Source organism: Anastrepha obliqua, chromosome 4 (genome assembly GCF_027943255.1).
Source record: "Anastrepha obliqua isolate idAnaObli1 chromosome 4, idAnaObli1_1.0, whole genome shotgun sequence".
NCBI lineage: Eukaryota > Metazoa > Arthropoda > Insecta > Diptera > Tephritidae > Anastrepha > Anastrepha obliqua.
This window is the reverse complement of record NC_072895.1, coordinates 68,700,624-68,718,276: the sequence shown is the minus strand read 5'-3', so window position 1 is coordinate 68,718,276 and position 17,653 is coordinate 68,700,624. Positions and strand designations below refer to the sequence as shown.

The 17,653-nt window shown below is 35.9% G+C and overlaps 4 protein-coding genes across 4 annotated transcripts; 1 reads left to right on the top strand and 3 right to left on the bottom strand.

Annotated features, from left to right (window-relative positions):
• Nucleotides 1–557: 557 nt before the first annotated feature.
• Nucleotides 558–6,203, top strand: LOC129243572 (pre-mRNA-processing factor 19). Its single transcript, XM_054880689.1, has 4 exons — nucleotides 558–731; nucleotides 879–1,897; nucleotides 1,952–2,292; nucleotides 5,969–6,203. Exons 1-4 carry the CDS (start codon nucleotides 713–715, stop codon nucleotides 6,111–6,113), a joined length of 1,524 nt encoding a protein of 507 aa, XP_054736664.1. The 5' UTR covers nucleotides 558–712; the 3' UTR covers nucleotides 6,114–6,203.
• On the bottom strand, nucleotides 2,279–5,815 carry LOC129243574 (uncharacterized). The gene is made up of 10 exons (XM_054880691.1): nucleotides 5,590–5,815; nucleotides 5,424–5,500; nucleotides 3,949–4,058; nucleotides 3,754–3,886; nucleotides 3,503–3,694; nucleotides 3,244–3,447; nucleotides 3,088–3,186; nucleotides 2,905–3,035; nucleotides 2,626–2,848; nucleotides 2,279–2,559 (listed from the first exon to the last, which is right to left on the bottom strand). Exons 1-10 carry the CDS (start codon nucleotides 5,627–5,629, stop codon nucleotides 2,341–2,343), a joined length of 1,428 nt encoding a protein of 475 aa, XP_054736666.1. The 5' UTR covers nucleotides 5,630–5,815; the 3' UTR covers nucleotides 2,279–2,340.
• Nucleotides 6,204–6,261: 58 nt separating the features above from the next.
• LOC129243573 (ragulator complex protein LAMTOR2 homolog) lies at nucleotides 6,262–7,227 on the bottom strand. The gene is made up of 3 exons (XM_054880690.1): nucleotides 7,081–7,227; nucleotides 6,746–6,932; nucleotides 6,262–6,582 (listed from the first exon to the last, which is right to left on the bottom strand). The coding sequence occupies exons 1-3, from the start codon at nucleotides 7,146–7,148 to the stop codon at nucleotides 6,460–6,462; spliced, it is 378 nt and encodes a 125-aa protein (XP_054736665.1). The 5' UTR covers nucleotides 7,149–7,227; the 3' UTR covers nucleotides 6,262–6,459.
• Nucleotides 7,228–12,188: 4,961 nt separating this feature from the next.
• LOC129243571 (kelch domain-containing protein 10 homolog) lies at nucleotides 12,189–16,538 on the bottom strand. The gene is made up of 3 exons (XM_054880688.1): nucleotides 15,104–16,538; nucleotides 14,387–14,947; nucleotides 12,189–14,318 (listed from the first exon to the last, which is right to left on the bottom strand). The coding sequence occupies exons 1-3, from the start codon at nucleotides 15,896–15,898 to the stop codon at nucleotides 13,968–13,970; spliced, it is 1,707 nt and encodes a 568-aa protein (XP_054736663.1). The 5' UTR covers nucleotides 15,899–16,538; the 3' UTR covers nucleotides 12,189–13,967.
• Between the last annotated feature and the right edge of the window lie 1,115 nt (nucleotides 16,539–17,653).

Sequence of the window (17,653 nt, the reverse complement as noted above, 5' to 3'; positions counted from 1 at the left end):
ACAGAAATGTTAGGTGGAGGCCGCGATTTTGAGTGTTAAAACATATCTCACCGAATTTCTTGCCACTTCTTCTTCTTCTCCTTAATTGGCGCCATAACCGCTTACGCGATTTTGGCCGAGCTTAACAAGCTTGAGTTGTTTCTTACTCGTGCTAACCGGCGCCAATTAGACACACCAAGTGAAGCCAACTTCATCTCCACCTAAACTTTCCAAAGCTTATACAGCTCAGCCTGCGATACTCGGCAACGCTAACGCGCAAGGGTCCAATAGTCTTCCGCAAAATCTTTCTCTCAAACACTCCAAGGGATATCTCATCAAATATTAGCCCTCTTCTATTCGCCATTTCCCCGCACACTATCTCCATGCTCGATTAATCGATTGATTTTTCATTTCCATGGGGCTCTCATGAGGTTTTCGTGGCAACTGGCACGGAACGTACGTTTACGCTAGTGAGTGTAAGCATCATTAGGTTTGTTCGTTGAGAGAAGACTTACAACCCAATTGCGTACAAATTAAAAACAGTGGCATCACTCAACAATGCGTCCCTGCACAAACTCAAATCTGGCATCACTCATAAAATTCAGCTACTCCACTAAACGCTGCTGTATTATTTTCATACGTGCAAAAGATATTATTACTATTTGAAAAAGTCAAAGGAATTTTCGCAATTCGTTTCTTCTGAACGCCAATAACAATCAGGAAATAATAAACAATGTCATTGGTCTGTGCAAGTAAGTGAAACAACTACTCAAATAACGATGCATTTATAGGTTATGATGCGCGGCACTAGTGTCACTTTCCGCAAAACATTAATATTTCTGTACATTTCCTTCGGAAATTTGAACAAGTAAGTTTATTGATTTTTACTCTTTTCATAGTTACAAATGAAGTGCCAGACACACCCGTAATCTCACCACATTCTGGTGCAATATTCGAAAAGCGCATCATTGAGAAATATATACTGGAAAATGGTTGTGACCCAATCACCGGTAAAGAGCTGAAGGTTGAAGACTTGATTGAAGTAAAAACACCGCCAATAGTAAAACCGAAGCCTCCAAGTGCTACCAGTATCCCAGCCACATTGAAGACAATGCAAGATGAGTGGGACGCATTAATGTTGCACTCATTTACACAACGCCAACAACTGCAGACAGCGCGGCAAGAGTTATCGCATGCCTTGTATCAACATGATGCGGCATGTCGTGTAATATCGCGTTTAAATAAAGAAGTGGCTGCAGCACGTGAAGCCTTGGCGACACTCAAACCGCAAGCCGGTATTGGCGCCTCTACTGCACCTACGTCAATACCTCAACCAGCAATTGCTGCTGAAGCTGCCGGCAATGCCACACATCCGATTGAACAGACTGGCATGAGTGCCGAAGTTATACAAAAGCTTCAAGACAAAGCTACTGTACTAACACAGGAACGTAAGAAGCGTGGCCGAACTGTGCCCGAGGAGTTAGTTACACAGGAGCAAATTAAATCATTCATGACTGTGGCTTCACATCCTGGCTTACATTCGGCCTCCATACCAGGCATTTTAGCGTTGGATATTAATAGTGCTGATCATAGTAAAATTTTGACTGGTGGAAATGATAAAAATGCAACAGTATTTAATAAAGATACGGAACAAGTTGTAGCTATACTGAAAGGACACACTAAGAAGATAACCAAAGTGATCTATCATCCGGATGAGGATACCGTAATTACAGGTTCGCCTGATATGTCTATACGTATTTGGCATGTCCCTACATCACAAACGCAGTTGCTTTTACGTTGTCATGATGGACCTGTTACGGGTTTGTCACTGCATCCCACGGGCGATTACATATTATCTACATCATCGGACAAACATTGGGCTTTTTCAGATATACGCACTGGACGTTTATTGACAAAGGTTAGAAATAAATTTAGTAAAGATAGTAAACATTTAGTATATTTTTTTACGTAGGTAATTGACACCGCCGAGGTCGGTTTAACAACAGCACAATTCCATCCTGATGGTTTAATTTTCGGCACCGGGACTGATGATTCACAAGTGAAGATTTGGGATTTGAAAGAACAAAGTAATGTAGCCAATTTCCCTGGACATACTGGTCCAATATCAGCAATTAGTTTTTCGGAAAATGGTTATTACTTGGCCACTGCGGCGGATGATGCATGCGTAAAATTGTGGGATTTGCGCAAATTAAAGAACTTTAAGACAATACAATTAGATGATGGATACGAAGTCAAAGACCTGTGCTTTGACCAGAGTGGTACCTATTTGGCCATAGCGGGTACTGATGTGAGGTAAGAGATACTAATTATGAAAACACTTTTTACTTAATTGTTTGAGCTTCAAATTTCGTGAGTTATTTTTCTGCGCACACATATGGCAGTATCCTTTTGTCTCTGTAATTCATGTCTCTTAAAATGTGTCATCCAGTTCTGTAAACGTGTTTGCTCGACTAATGCACGGCGGGACTTCTCCTTTGCCATGGCTACACGTCGCCTTACACGTTTCTCGACTTTCTTGCAGAGATCTGGTGGCATGTCATCCAGTTCGTTCAATAGCCACTAAAAATATAAAAGATGAAGTATGAACTGAAAACTAGGTATTGCTGCATAAGCAAATATACACACCAGCAGATATGCTTGTATTTGCTCAATTTTTGTCAGTGTAGTATCTGGCTCATCTCTATAAGAGCTCAAAACAGATTCAGTCCGTGATTTATATGAGTTGACGCTTCGATCGTCATCCCTTTGTAGCGCGTGATCATTATCTGACTCGCTTGCTTTCATTCTAGTGCACTGTAAACTCTTAAGTATAATCGGTACTGTAGCATTCAGTTTTAAAGATAATTTGCTGAGAAAAGTAAAAGACTTTTATGTAATGTGTATATCAGGAATGAATTTGCTTACTCTTGTTTTTGTTTGCACTCATATTTCGCTAAGGCCCTATCTGCACGCAATTTCAAAGTGTTAACGCGCTCCTTCATAAAATTAGGATCTTTAAGCAGTGCCGGAACGCTGCAACGCGTCTGAGTCTTTTGCTAGGAAATTAGAAATAATTTATATTCTTTTTTTTATATAATTTCCACTTACAAACTTTTCATGGACCAGCGCCACAATGTGATTTAATAATGCCAAATTTGTATAACGTTTATAGTAGTTAGAAAGTTTAGTTCGAGTTAACTCAAATCCCTAAAAATATAGGTAATTAGTTCAAAACAATGTTTAATCAAACTCTACCTCGCTGACCTTTAGCCACACATCCGCATTCAAGTGATTTCGCTTAGCCAAATATGGGCGTATAACGGCGTCCATATAGTTTTTAACCACTTCGATTTGCTTCATACCAGCCTCACTTTCGTTCTGTGGTTTGAGCTCTGCAATCTCGTTCGGTAAAACTAACCTGCCACCTTCACTGGCTGGCGCATCATCGTCGATTTCATCAAAGTAACCCTAAAACAAATTCCAGTAAATAGTTTGTACTTATTCGGTATGGAAAATATTATACAATTAATTTAAGCAAATACAAAAAGCGTTGATAGACTTCATGAGCTTCGACCAATGCGCGTCTGTGGTCTTCAATTACCGCTTTGAGCTCATGGGCTAGTGTGCATTTTTGCATTTCTTGCCATTCCTCCAGTGAGGTTTTCATATCTTTGAATGCATTTCTTTCAATCGTTTCCAATGAGTTTCCTGTTAACTAAGTTTTTATTTTTGTAATATCTTTTTTTTTTTAATTGTTTAATTTTTATACTTTACTTCGTAAAAGTCAAGCAGTCCCGTGTATTCTTCTTCCTGCTGTTTTTTCTCGCGCTCTTTATCCAAATACATTTGTTGTGTGGAGTAAATCATAAATTTCTTGCGTGTTATTTCACGCAAAAGTAATATATCACTGTAAGTGATTAAAAAAATCCGATTACTGAATGGTATTTTATTACTTTATTGTATACACACGTTTTCATGCGAAATTCTCTCGCCAAACGTTGGGTGCGTGCATCCTTCACATAACCTGGGTCGATAGTAGTCACAAGACATGGCGCGCGTGGATTAACAACACCGCCGCTCTTAAAGCAGAGAATGTGAAAAATATTAAATTACCACTTTAAAGCATTTCAATTTATTATAAAAGCTACATCTTTCACATTATTTCTCTTAAAAACTTAAATAAAGCCCTTAGGGATACCGCATGGATTTTTAAGTGCACTTATTTTAGCTATTATTTTAACATATACCTAGTCCTGCCATAAGTTCCGTTACAAGTTAAGTCTGTTATAGATATAAAATTACAAGTTTTTTTAATGTAGTTAGTTTGATTTAATCATAATATTAAACACAAAATTTAAAATTTTCATTCGAAATGGTCACCATTTTCTTTTATACAAGCCTTCAAACAATTAGGCCATTCAGCTATTGCAGCTCGCACTGTTGCCATGGATATTGACGTCGCTGCTCGAACCAAAGATTGTTTGAGATTTTCCAAATTTTTTTGAGGTCTTCGACAGACTTCTCCATGGGCTTCCAGACGGCCAATATTCTGCGGCTATAAACCCAGGAATATTGTTTTTTAGCCACTGCTGAGGGGTTTTTGTCTTATGGGTTGGAGCGGAATCTCGCCCGCCATTGAATAGAGAACTGCTCAACTGCCTCACCACGTTTTCTAAGACTTCCTCCTGGTACACTTTTGCTCCGGTCTTTACCCCTTTTTCGCAGAAATGAAGAGATGTAACGCCCATACAAGACACTCTCCACCAAACCATTACGGAGGCTGAAGGGTGGTCCCGCTGAACCCTTAGAACAACATTTTTCCCACGACAGTCGGTTCTACGTAGTCGGAACGACCCGGATTTATATCTGGCCAAGGAGTGTCACTTCAGCAGCATTCCTCGTATATGCATAGGGAATGCTTATGCTGCTACAACAACAACAATATTTTTTGCTTCTTTAGAAGTTTCAGCACAGATTTTTTCGGTTTGCTTATTAACTATATCTTCAACAGCGAACATTTTCTCATTTGTGAAAGGAATGTTTTCATGGCCATTGACCGCGTGCCACCGAAGAAGCTGCTTGCATCTTTCGAGTCTAATTTTCTTCAAGCGCGTTGTCAAAAGATGGCCAGTTGAGCGACGGAAGGTTTCATGTGAGGATCTTCTCTAACTTTTGCCTGGGAATTTTTTCTCGCCGTGTGCATTGAAAAATTTGTCACAGAATTTATAGCAAGACTATACATAATTACTTCCAAAAAATGTATGTTATTATAGAAGCAGTTTGCTATATTGAAACTCCGGTATATTTGGCGAGCTTGTTTCAATGTTTAACATATTTGTGTTTATAAAGTTTTTAAAAACGATTCACTTCTGATTACTACAATTTATTTATAAAAAACACTCAAATTTCGGTTGTAAAAAAAATTAAATGTGTCTAAAATTTACCGCATCAAAATCGTTGATTGTTAAATTAATTCGTGGAAACGTGTCGGGATCACGCAAGTCTTGAGCGTTGTAGAAATCTATGAACAATTAAAATAAACAAATAAGTTGAATTCATTCAATCCGAAATGGAAATGAATTTATAAATATGTGAGCTTAAATATTTTACCTTCATATTTTCGGTAGATTTTCTTCTTTGATTTTTTCATCTCGATCCAAGCTTTATAAAATTTCGTTAATCAATAAATTATTTGTTTACTTCGTTGTCATGATACCCTCTATACAAGTAATTAATTTAGGCATAGAAATCCTGTCAAGTACTAGTACGCCAAATTATGATGTGAAAATATCGCCATGGAAACGCTTCAAATTTATATCCAACCAAGAAATATTCATATTATACCAATTTGTTAGGTGCATTTTAGGCTATATTAAGATCTAAAATACTTAAAAAACAATATTCCCCAAAAATTTTCTATGTTTTTCGTATCGCAACTTACTAAAAACAAGGAATAAAAACTTTTATATTTCCTTTCTTCTTGTTACAGGATTCATCTATGTAAACAATGGCAGGATTTGAAAGTCTTCAACGACCACACGGCTTTAGCCACGGGTGTGCGATTCGGCAAACATGCACAATATTTGGCCTCGACAAGCATGGATCGTACACTAAAACTTTATGCCATTGAATAAAACTAATTTAATTTAATTTTGTAGCTATGACTCAAATTCAACCTAATTACTAACAATATAAAGTTTTTAAAACAATAGCAAAAAATTCAATTCATTCATCTTCGTATTGCAAATCCACAGCAAAAACAATAAGGGTATACGCAACATATATGTTTCGTTTAATTTGTATTTATCGCTCATAATCTTAACGTGCTTACAAAAACAACTGTGTAGTACATTTGTAATGCGCAAATTCCATAAAAATTGCTGGTGTTTTAATATTATTTAAGACTTAAAATATTTTTTATTTCACTATTTTGGCTTGATCAAGTCGCTGAATATTAATATATGTACGGACGAGCACCTTCTACGAGGCTGCTATCTGTTTCAGTGGTCCTTCCAAATAATTTGCCAATGCCATCGCCTTCTGCTTGAGTAAACCCAAACCAACCATTTCCTTTGCGTACAAACAAAGCAATATGCTGGCAACCTGAAAAAGTAAACATGCATTAACGTCTGTTGAAATGTATGAAATTTGTAAAAAATACATGATTCAATTATTATTGAATCGTGTAAAAAATACATTTTTTATGCTTTAAATCCTTCTCCAAAATAAAAAAAAGCTGTTGAGTAATGTGTGTACTCCCACTCACCTGTGTAATGGCCACATGACCGCATTCACAATCTAATAGAACAAAGGTAAGACGATCTTCACGGAACGCATTGCGCCCATGTTTTTCATAAGCTGCCCAAATACTGCTAGCAATCGCCGCAGTCACTCGTGCGTCCTTATCACCATAGCCTGCATATGCAAGTAAAGCGCCCTCTTGGCTAAGCAAACTAAAATCATTCGTTCATATCATAATAAAGATGGTTCGGGATCGCATATAATACATTTGGTTAGAATGCAACGGAATTTTCGTAGGCATTAGTGCTTTTGATTTAGCTAAAAGAACATCCTGATAACATAATTGACTCATTTACTTACAGCGTGTTCTCGACACCTCCTGTGTTTGCTTGCGCGAGTACTTGCGTCAATGCTTTCGGTTTTAACATATTTAAAACAAAAATACTTGTAAGTAATTCACAAAAATTGCCAACCAGAATTATCTGCAAAATAAATGGAAATGGAAGAAGTACAACTAAAAACAAATCGACCGATAACGACAATGGGCAACTGCAGGGTTGCATTGCTACAAATAATAAAGTCTTACAGTGTACTACCTACTGGGAATCTTTTTATAATATTGCATATCTCTCACTTTTTCCACTCTTCCGGTCCAATATTATACACGCAAAACAACTAAATAATTCTAGGCGCGTACCTGAACATTCCTCCAATGGGATGACCTTTATTGTGTCCTACAAACTACAAATGCATACTATTTCTCTCTCTGCCCCGGTAAGACGGCAAATGAGATGAAGCTCGCTGGTACTTGATTTTTTTTTTTTTTTAATGTTCATGACATGAGCTAGATTTTGTGTTATTGATTTATGAATCCCGCAGCTGTTTCATGGAACAAATAAGTAGATCAAATGATAGTCAATGTACAAGAGCTGAACCAATACTGAGTTGCTTTCTAAATTTTTATTAGGCTTGTCAACTCAGTTAGCCGGTATTACAATAGCTTATGCAATATTAGAGAAATTTCACAAATGCAAATTACTTGGAAGTTATTCCCGAATACCTTATTGTACTGAACTTAGTCAAAACCGGAAAAAACTTAAGGACCGCCATCTCTGCAGTTGGCCTACGAATCGTGCAAATCCAAAGACTAATACATCGTATAACTATTAAAAGCTCTGTAGTCAAAAAAATTACCGCTTTATGATTTTATTAATATCTTGGAGGGCTTTCGACAATACGTCGTATCAAGGGATGCAATAGACTACTGTTCCCATCTAACCGATGTAGAGTTTGCTGTCAACACATTTAACCATAAATACCCATAAGGTCCAAAACAATATCTTCAAATCGCTAGTCGGCTGTTACAACAACAACAATGCTAAGAAGAACATGAATTTAATGATTGGTCTCTACGTATTAACCATTCTCAAGATATGAGGAAGACACAAAACAATAATGGCCACCAGAGGATACCAAAATAGATTATCCTCATACCATTCACCCGAAGAAGGAAACCATATATGATAGAACCGACTTTAGGGAATACAGAGCTATTTAGTATATCTCCCGGGTTTCCTCCAGCTGTTTATTACTATCAGCCAATGGTACAACTAAATTAACTAAGGAAGTTGCCTTTTCTTCAAATCGTTAATAATTAAACAAACCAAAACTCAAAAATACTCCGCAAAAATAAAACGCAATTTCTATGAAAAAAAGGAAGTAGTATTTATTATTTTGTAATATTATGAATAAAAATATACTGCTATTAATAAGGAACGCAAATGTTTGTACTACTTGTACCTGAAGTAAGTCCGTTGAATTTGTACTTACGAAAATTCTGAGCTATTGCGTTCCTGATTGCTAATGCCGTTGCGTCGTTTTCGCCGCCTTTTATAGTATGATTAGGCTGATTTTGTGCAGATGCCATTCCCGCAGGATTGTACATCCATGTGGAAGGTAATTCAAAATGTTCCACAAAAGCTATTTCTATGAAAAAAACCTTTCGACAGCTGACTGTCAATTTTGCAGGTAATCTGCCATATGCGAACGGGTAGATTAATTTCGTGGATTTACTATTAATTACTGCATATGTGAACGTACTTTATTTCTCATAATTTAAGCGGATTAGAAGCATTCGATGGCAACATTGCCGAAAAGCAACAGTTAATATATATTGTGAATGAAAAATAATCAAGCTTTTAAAAAGAAAAACAAAACGAAGACTGAAAACAATCATTGCAGCATAATATTCTGAAACAATATGATGAGCACAACAGAGGTAAGTAGTATTTTATATCATTTTCATTTCATTTTTAAGCTTAAAAATGTGTTTTCCAATTTCAGATGGCAAGCGGAAAGAAACGCTCAGTCTGGACGAAAGAGGATGAGCAGGCGCTCATAATAAAATGGGAAGAACGAGCGAATGATTTGCGGAGGGAGAAAAGAAATGCCCACATTTATAAAAACATTGCTATCGAAATGGGAAGCAAATACAGCGCGAAGGAAGTTTATATAAAAATAAAAAACTTATCGAAGAAATACAGGTGAATTTTTTAACTAACTCTTTTCATATTACCTAATAACTAACTTGTGGAGTTTTCCAGAGAAGAGAAAGAAAAAAGGCGTCGATCAGCCGGAAACCATTCAACTTGGAGACACTTTTCCGCTGTGCACAGCATTATGGGCAGTACTGCGATGAACACTGCCCCCACTAGTGAATCATTTTCAATGGTAAGATTTTACATGCCATATTATTCAGTATATTTTCATAAATTTATAAAGATGAATTTTAGAATTCAAGCCAGCTGACATCACCATCACCTTCTTCATTGCCGTCACCATCACCGACAGTAATTGATCCGCTGTCGCCAATTATGCCTCCATTCGAGGTTCCAGAGCCATCATCACCACCATTATCACCCGTACATACTGGACTGACAACACCGCTAGCTGCAGTTACAGAACCATCGTCCGCAATTAAAAAGGTGGAAAAAAATGGTTCAATTGAAGCTATAATGATGCAGCAAACAAAATTGTTAGAGAATGTCTTGGAGGGAACGAGAGTCCTAACAAACCAAATTGTTTCTGCTGTGGAGCAAAACAATTATGCATCAGAGAGGATAGTTTCTCTAATGGAGAAATTAATTGATAAGATCTAATTTTGAATTTTTTCTTTTTTTATGAATTCTATGAATTTTTTTTTTCAGTGTGTGTTAGGTTAATGTTTTAAGTTCTTTTACAAAGATCTCATATTACGAAGTAGTATTTATTATTTTGTAATATTATGAATTAAAATATACTGCTATTAATAAGGAACGCAAAGGTTTGTACTACTTGTACCTGAATTGAAGTAGTCCGTTGAATTTGTACTTACGAAAACTCTTAGCTATCGCGTTCCTGATTGCCAATGCCGTTGCGTCGTTACTTAGAGCCTTCTGCCGATTTTTTAAATGGAGCTTTAAATTCGCCGAATGCATTCCCTACTACATGGCGGCATCTTAACAGTCGGTAGTTAAAAGACTCCTCCCCAACTGACTTATTCGGCGAATGTGAAAAAGGCTGCATCAAATACTCCGAACAACGTATCGCGACAATCGAAAAGCCGAGTTACCTATAAGAAGCACCGACATATTAACACATCCAATGTATTTGATATCCGGCGCTGCAAAAATCCACAAATATTTCTCCCACAGTACTTCGTCTTACACCAAACAAATTTACAATTTTCCAGATTTCTCGTTCTTTCCTGAGATAGTTTTTTTTTAATAAATAATTTTTTTTAGTATCAGGTTATTAGTATTTGTTGCGGTCCATCCTTTATTGGCAAACTATCCAATAAACAAATCAGCTGGTCTCTAATCCGCGTAACAATTATCTGTCACACTACAATTTTAGTCAGATTAGCTGTCATGGTAATCCGGATTAACGGCGCCAACTGCCATTAGTTCGTTTTGTTTGCATTTATTGAAGAAAAATGTTGCTAGAAGCAGATCATCTATAATGCGTCACGTTGCAAATATAAAAAAAATATTAGATTTAAAAAAAAATTAATCTATGATGTGATTAGAAAATTTTTATTATTATTTTAAAATCTTATTCTATTCTTTAAATGAACACATTTCAATCAATTTTATTACGAAAAACAATACTTTTTGTAAGAAAAGTTAGAAATTCAGGGTTAACATTAAAATAGCAGTGGTCATAGAAGTAAGGCATTCTGATCAAGTAAAAGAATTAAAGGAAAAACTGTACTGACAAAGTTTGCAGATACAAAGTTTTAACTAATATTTAATTGAACTTGCCAGTTTTTTATTACGGCATCATAACGGCGGGGTTTGAGTTCACCAATTGCTCACATCGCTGCTTCGAAATTTACAGCCACCCATTTTTAATATTTGCCCAAAGTTCGGTTTGCCATTGTAAGTTCCCCCACAGATTATCTATAGGATGGAGATCAAGGGACTGAGCTATTCCATTACCTCGATTTTACTTGTGCGAAACCAATCCTTGGCCTTCCGACTCGTGTATTTAAGATCATTATCCCGCTGGTAGCCCCCATTTCACTGGCGTTTTCTCTCATTATTTTCGAGGTTCCATGTTTAATGTTTTTTAGAGTGTAAACGCATGACGCCACTCAAAACTATTTTAGACTCGTCAGTCCATAAAATATTACGCCACATATTAGCTGTCCACCTAGTATGTTTGCTGGCAAATTCCAAACGTTTTGCCTCATGTTCTGGTCTCAGGAATGGCAGAGAAAACATTTAAGTTCACCTCTTTTTAATTTGTAACTGCAATTTATTTTATTTACAATAAAATTACAATTTTGAATTGTATGACTTACTTTATTTGATTATATTTGAATCACCTTTCAATTCTGCTGAGAAGTTTTTCGTTTTCCTCCTCCTTTTCCACAATGTTGATTGCATTCGAAATCATTTTTGCTGAACATGAAAGAATATTTTGTATTTCTGTCTAAGATGTTACATCTGTTGTCAATCTGCTTTCGTTGTTCTGTGGTGCAATGTTTCGCTCGCCCCACTATAGTCGAAGCATAAGAAATATATGCGTGACACTCACCAAAATTAAAAAAAAAATTTAAGTAATAAAAAACGTACTTTCGTCTAGATCTGTGCAAAATTTTATTAATATTCCTTAAAAGCCGAATTTACGTAGTTGTCCTAACCCTTCGTAGATATTTGATATAGAAATTTTATTTTGTATGATTTATAGGAAAAAAATAAATGACCTCAAACTAATTTGTACTGCTATTTTCATGTTCACAGCTGTACATACAGATCTTTGTATGGATACTATATTTTCCTTCCGATAATAACATTTCAGCGAAAATATATTTAGAATGAGAAACAAACAAATTTGCATGCAGCCAATAAAAAGGCGCATCCCCGGCCTTGATCGTTTTCTATTAACCATTGCGCAGGCACTCTGCGTAAACAAAGACGTTCACATTTCGATGAATCTATTAAACTCTTTTTAATTTATTATAGCAATTACATATTTACATTTCTTTGTTGGTACAAGTCTAAATCTCAGGCACAATCGCAATGGCAATAATTAGAAGTACATACATGAGCATATTTAGAGGTTTCTATTGGATGTATGTATGTATTTATGAAAGCTTATTGGCTGAAAATTGCAACTGCGCTGTATTCCTTCCTTTATTAAAAATCGTTTACCACTACGCTTTTAAGGGTTTACAACTTTTTGCTAGCAAAGAGTTGCTGCTTTGAAATCTATAATTGAAACAAATGCAAATAAAAGATATTTAAAATCAGATTGTTTTTAAATTCGATTACAAATATACGAAATCGCATTATTATTACGTTAATGAGTATGAGCCGAAAGATGTACATATATACATACATACAAATTTCTTTGAAATCTTACATTCTTTCTACAGTTAGATATCAGTAATATAATATTAATAATAAATTGTTTTGAATATCTAACTAATTAATTAATTATCATCATTCGGGTTGTGGCTTTATTTGATTCCTTTACTAGCTGTTACTAATGGTTAGAGAACGACCGAACATTAAATTTTAAGGCCGAAGAACCGATCTTTTCAAAGTGTGGAAGTAATAAACAACCAACGATTTTTTCAAAAATTCAGTATTGTTCTAATAATAAAAAAGCAAAACAGATACATAAATAAGTATCAATTATATTAATTTCAACTTATTTTTACATACCTATATACATGTAGTAATTATTGAATACTTATAGTTGAATAATTTTATATTGATAATAATTGAAGTTTATTATAATGGCATTTCTATCTTTCGGCGCCGTCTATCGGTTTAGAGCTGACTTGCAGCAATTGCTCCCTAGTCACACTCGATGGGAGAACAAATATTCTAAAGCAGTGAATGAAGTAAAATTGGGCTTTGATAGAAGCATTCAAAAACTATTACAAATACTAAATTTCAATACAAACTTTGAACAAAAAATGTGAAAGAAATGTTCTGCCAAAGAGTGGGTTCTTCTTCGGCCGGAGCAAAAAAAACTTATGTGGCCGAATCCGAAGTGCGGCCGTTCTCTACTAATGTTGTATTGCATTAAATTAAATATGCATGTGTGTACTATACATACATATATATAATAGATATATGTAACTAAATGTAGTAGTGGACAGAAAAAAACTGCAGGCATTCGAGGCCAATCTCTATTTAGCACATTACTGCCGCCTTGATTTAAAAACTTGGTATCTTTCTTTCTTGTGAAATAATTTGTTTATATAAATAATCTGGAAAAGGAGAGTTTAATTATGCATAGACTCATGGATACCAACTTTAAATCAGACGGCAGACTATTATCCTGTTAAATTTGGTGTTGGTCTGGTTGCCCGATTGGCCACTTGATCCTGCTTCCACTCTAATAGTACAATTTTCTAGAATTCGTGATCTGAGCATCCATTGACAGTGTATGAACCATATTGTAAAAAAAAATCGCCACAACTGCTCGTACACATATGTAGCGTATAAAAATAATTACTCTTATTTTCATATTAATTAGCTTTTTTCATTTATACTCATTATTAATGTCTTATTTTATTATGTTTATTCTTTTGGTTCCATTTCTTCCATATGAAACTATGTCATTCCTAAATGGTTAGCAAACAATAATTATGCTTTTATGTCTAGAATGAAACATAAAAATTGTCGCTTCTTATTGCTCGTTACATGGCATACCATACCATATATTGTATCTCTTCATTTATTGTATAATCATTTGGCTTTTGAAGAATGCCACAATCTCTGTGCAAAGCGCAGTGGTATGCCCATTTTAAGCAGCTGTGAATGGCCATTCAATTTGAGATTTGGTCTGTAATGTAACACTGCCTCCCAGCAAATTTCACTTAATAATGGTATGGTCATCCACATTTTATAAAGCTCATTGCACCGTCGTATACGTTTTCCATCATATTCAATACCACCGAATATGTACATACAACCATTTTGACTGTGCGCTGCGGCATGGAAGTACAAAGCTTTTGGTAGAGACGCTGTTTTTATAAGAGTCCATTGCTTAGTAGTAAAATTTAATCTCCATATATCTGAAGAATATACTTGATCGGCCTGTAAATGGAAAAGTGATATCCAACTTCAAAAATAATTTAATAATACTAAATTTAATTATTACGCACCTGCAAGCCTCCCGTAATAAATGCTTCGACCTCACCATTCGATTTCGTGTGCTGTACGCAGGAAAAGCACTTTCGTGGGTTTGGATATCCGGAATTTTGTCGCTCGATTGTTAGATTTGTTTGTGATGTTCGATCGGGTAATGTGACGAAATATTCCCATCGGTTTGTATTTAAATTAAATGCAGGGATGCGTTGTAAATCATACACTAAATTCGATGTACCACCACCCAGCACATATATGTATTGCCCATCGTAGACAACTTCGTGACGATAACGACCCTCTGGATCTTCGCGTATATCTGGACGACAGATATATACGCATTCCCACACTCGTGTGCGCAAATTTAAGCGATGAACATCACAAGAGTAATCATAGCCAGTTGTTCCACCAACAGTATATAAATAATGTTCGTGTAAAACTATTCCCGGCCCATATTGCGGAATTGGCGCATCACCAGTAGCCTCTATTCGCTTAACACTCGGTTTTTTACCTGTTGTTTGATATATATAACAGTCGTTTGAGCAAGATTCACCAAATGGATAGCCGGTGCCGCCATATGACTAAATAATAATATAAGAAATAAAAGCAAATGTTTAAACGAGTATGTTACAAAAAAACTTCATATGCCATTTGTTTCAATTATTTTATTCAATGTGTTGATAACTGGAATCACAAAGATAAATTTAGTAGCTAACGATGTCAAAAAATTTACTTACAATCAATAAATTGTTGCTAATGATAAGCGCATTTGATGCTAACTCCCTTGGCATATTTCGATTCGTTGTGGGATTGTGTAATAGCACCCATCGGTTAGTAGCGAAATTATAGCGCCACAGCTCTTGGAAAAGCATGCCCGTCCCATGTTCTCTATTTCTTGGATTGTAGCCTCCTAATGTGTAAAGGTGTGATTCCGATGCGACTACACGATGTCCACTACGCGCAAAAGGATAATCCCTTGGTGGGCAAAATTTCTTGTAGTTGCACTTAAGCAAACGCTGTGGTTTAAAAGCGTATAACGATATGACAGGTAAACGACATCCTGAACCGTCATTCCAATGGCTGCGAGAAGTTTTGTGGCCAACTTCACTATCGCTTTCTGAATTAGTTGAGTAGCCACCACCATAGCCCGCTACATAATCGCTTTCAAATGCGTCATCACTATCTATTTCCACTATATAATCAGAATCAGTTTCACTTGACGTATCTGACCCGTTGTCATCCTCGTGCTCGTCTTCATAAGCATCATCTTCATTATCTGTTTCGTCATCGTAGCCTAGACCCATTACTACTTGATCTTCCATATCCTCTTCCATTGGCTCAGCCTCATGTTGTTCCATGGGATCCCGTTGTTCACCACCTTCGCCATCCATCGTATCGGAGAAAAACGTTGGAAGTATGCTTCGTAAAATATAATTGAAATTTCGTTCAAGGACTGCTATCAAATGCCAGGCGTGCAGCAAATTATTCAGCAAATTTAATAAGGCTAGCGCTGCCAATCTTCTTATTCTCATTACAGTTCCTAACTTTTCGTATTTTTTTGTTTCTTTTTTATTACTTAAATTTCACTTACACTAATCATTCGTTACAATTAAAATGTTAAGTGTAAAAGTGCACCTAAATTATTGATACGAAAATCACATTGAATTTTCAAGAATTAGATTTCATAGATTTTTAACCGCGCACAGCTGGTGGTGAAGGTCGTACAATGTTGCTATATATCAACACCAATTTTTATTTAAGGCCAAAAATTACAATTGGTCTTTTCTGAACAATCACGGCGGCTAGGATTCACTCTTTCTATATAATCTTTAATGTTTTTAATTGTGATTATTGTTCAAAATCTAATTATTCCAATAATTATCGGGGATTTATGCAAGAGTGCAACAACATTGCTACCTCACCGATCAGCTGACAATTAGCGTCCACTGCTCCTCATACAATCATTCGCAACAGTTGTCAAATGAAATTTGAGCAAATTTTGCTTGCGTACACTCCGTATCATTTTATTTATGTGCTTTATTCTTGTGCCCTACTTTGTATTAAACTTTTTGTATATATTTAATACACAATTTCGTTCAGAACTTTTACACCAAACAGTGCTTAATCAATGCTAATATTAAATTGCGTGTTTACACGTCACTTGCCTTCCAATTCAACGCAACAAATGCCATAGATAACGCAAATGCAAAGCCAAGGCGAATTTATTACAGGTGACAGCAAACACATATAAGTAAAACCCTACATGTATTTGTTGTTGCGTTTGGTGCAAGCATCATGTCAAAATCAGCAAGCAAATGTAAACATACGAATGTAAACATACCAATACATACAAACAAAGCATATCATTTTGACGTAAGCCATCACTACGGCGAAAAATTCAGCTGGGTGAATGCTGTCACCTTATTAAATCCACCTTGTGCAAAGCATACCAAACATAGCGAATTGAGTACTGAGAGCATACAGAGAAGCAAGGCGAATTCAGAGATGGTGATTTCGCTAGAGCAATAATAACATTCACATGAATTTTGATTTTGCAATTTGAGTTTGATAGTTTGAATGTCTAAATTAGAATATAAACAATCAAAGATAACAACAAAGAAGCAGGACTCTTTGACCGTTCAAAATAGCAAATTGCAAGAAAAATGCCGAAATCACCTCGTGTATATTCGCCTTGATATCAACATTCTCTGCCACAATATATGCCATCATTCTTGCTTGTCTGAGGCTTTTGTAACAAATGATCAGAGAACGTTAATGAATAGAGAAGTCTTAATGACTGGAAAGTGTTCATTTTCGAGGGGTACTCGTCTCGCGAAGACAATTCACCATAGACAGATTTTTCAACAAAAATTAACAGTGAGGGGCTGAATTATGTAAATTTAGCAGCAGTCGATAAGAATTTGTTGGTAATTAGAAGCAAAGAATGTTAGGTAGCTTTTTAATATGACCTATATATTTGAATTTCTCCAAATCATCCAAATTATGTACATATGTTATGTCTGTCTGTCTGGTGTCTGTAAAACTTTGTTGAATTACCTTCACCTGAATCAAAATCCTCTATAGCAAACGCTTCATTACCAGGCGCACAGGAAGATGGCATATGCAAATGTAAATTTGTGAATTTATATACATTTGTGAATTTATATACATTTGTGAATTTATATACATTTGCGCATATGTATATGCTGTGTGTATGTGTGCTCACCAGCCACAGCTCAAGATAAAACGGTAAAACTTCGCAAGAAATCCAGCGCGCACTCATGGCG

Excerpts from the sequence above, each read along its gene's own strand:
- LOC129243572 (XM_054880689.1), top strand. Across the intron at positions 1,898-1,951 it reads CTGGACGTTTATTGACAAAG|GTAATTGACACCGCCGAGGT; the intron begins GTTAGAAATAAA and ends TTTTTTACGTAG. Across the intron at positions 2,293-5,968 it reads ATAGCGGGTACTGATGTGAG|GATTCATCTATGTAAACAAT; the intron begins GTAAGAGATACT and ends TTCTTGTTACAG.
- LOC129243574 (XM_054880691.1), bottom strand. The coding sequence starts at position 5,629 with ATGAAAAAATCAAAGAAGAAAATCTACCGAAAATATGAAG. Across the intron at positions 3,695-3,753 it reads GACTGCTTGACTTTTACGAA|TTAACAGGAAACTCATTGGA; the intron begins GTAAAGTATAAA and ends ATAAAAACTTAG. Across the intron at positions 2,560-2,625 it reads AAATACAAGCATATCTGCTG|TGGCTATTGAACGAACTGGA; the intron begins GTGTGTATATTT and ends TTATATTTTTAG.
- LOC129243571 (XM_054880688.1), bottom strand. The coding sequence starts at position 15,898 with ATGAGAATAAGAAGATTGGCAGCGCTAGCCTTATTAAATTTGCTGAAT. Across the intron at positions 14,948-15,103 it reads TTAGCAACAATTTATTGATT|TCATATGGCGGCACCGGCTA; the intron begins GTAAGTAAATTT and ends ATTATTATTTAG. Across the intron at positions 14,319-14,386 it reads TTATTACGGGAGGCTTGCAG|GCCGATCAAGTATATTCTTC; the intron begins GTGCGTAATAAT and ends TTCCATTTACAG.
- LOC129243573 (XM_054880690.1), bottom strand. The coding sequence starts at position 7,148 with ATGTTAAAACCGAAAGCATTGACGCAAGTACTCGCGCAAGCAAACACA. Across the intron at positions 6,933-7,080 it reads GGAGGTGTCGAGAACACGCT|TTTGCTTAGCCAAGAGGGCG; the intron begins GTAAGTAAATGA and ends GAATGATTTTAG. Across the intron at positions 6,583-6,745 it reads GTCATGTGGCCATTACACAG|GTTGCCAGCATATTGCTTTG; the intron begins GTGAGTGGGAGT and ends TTACTTTTTCAG.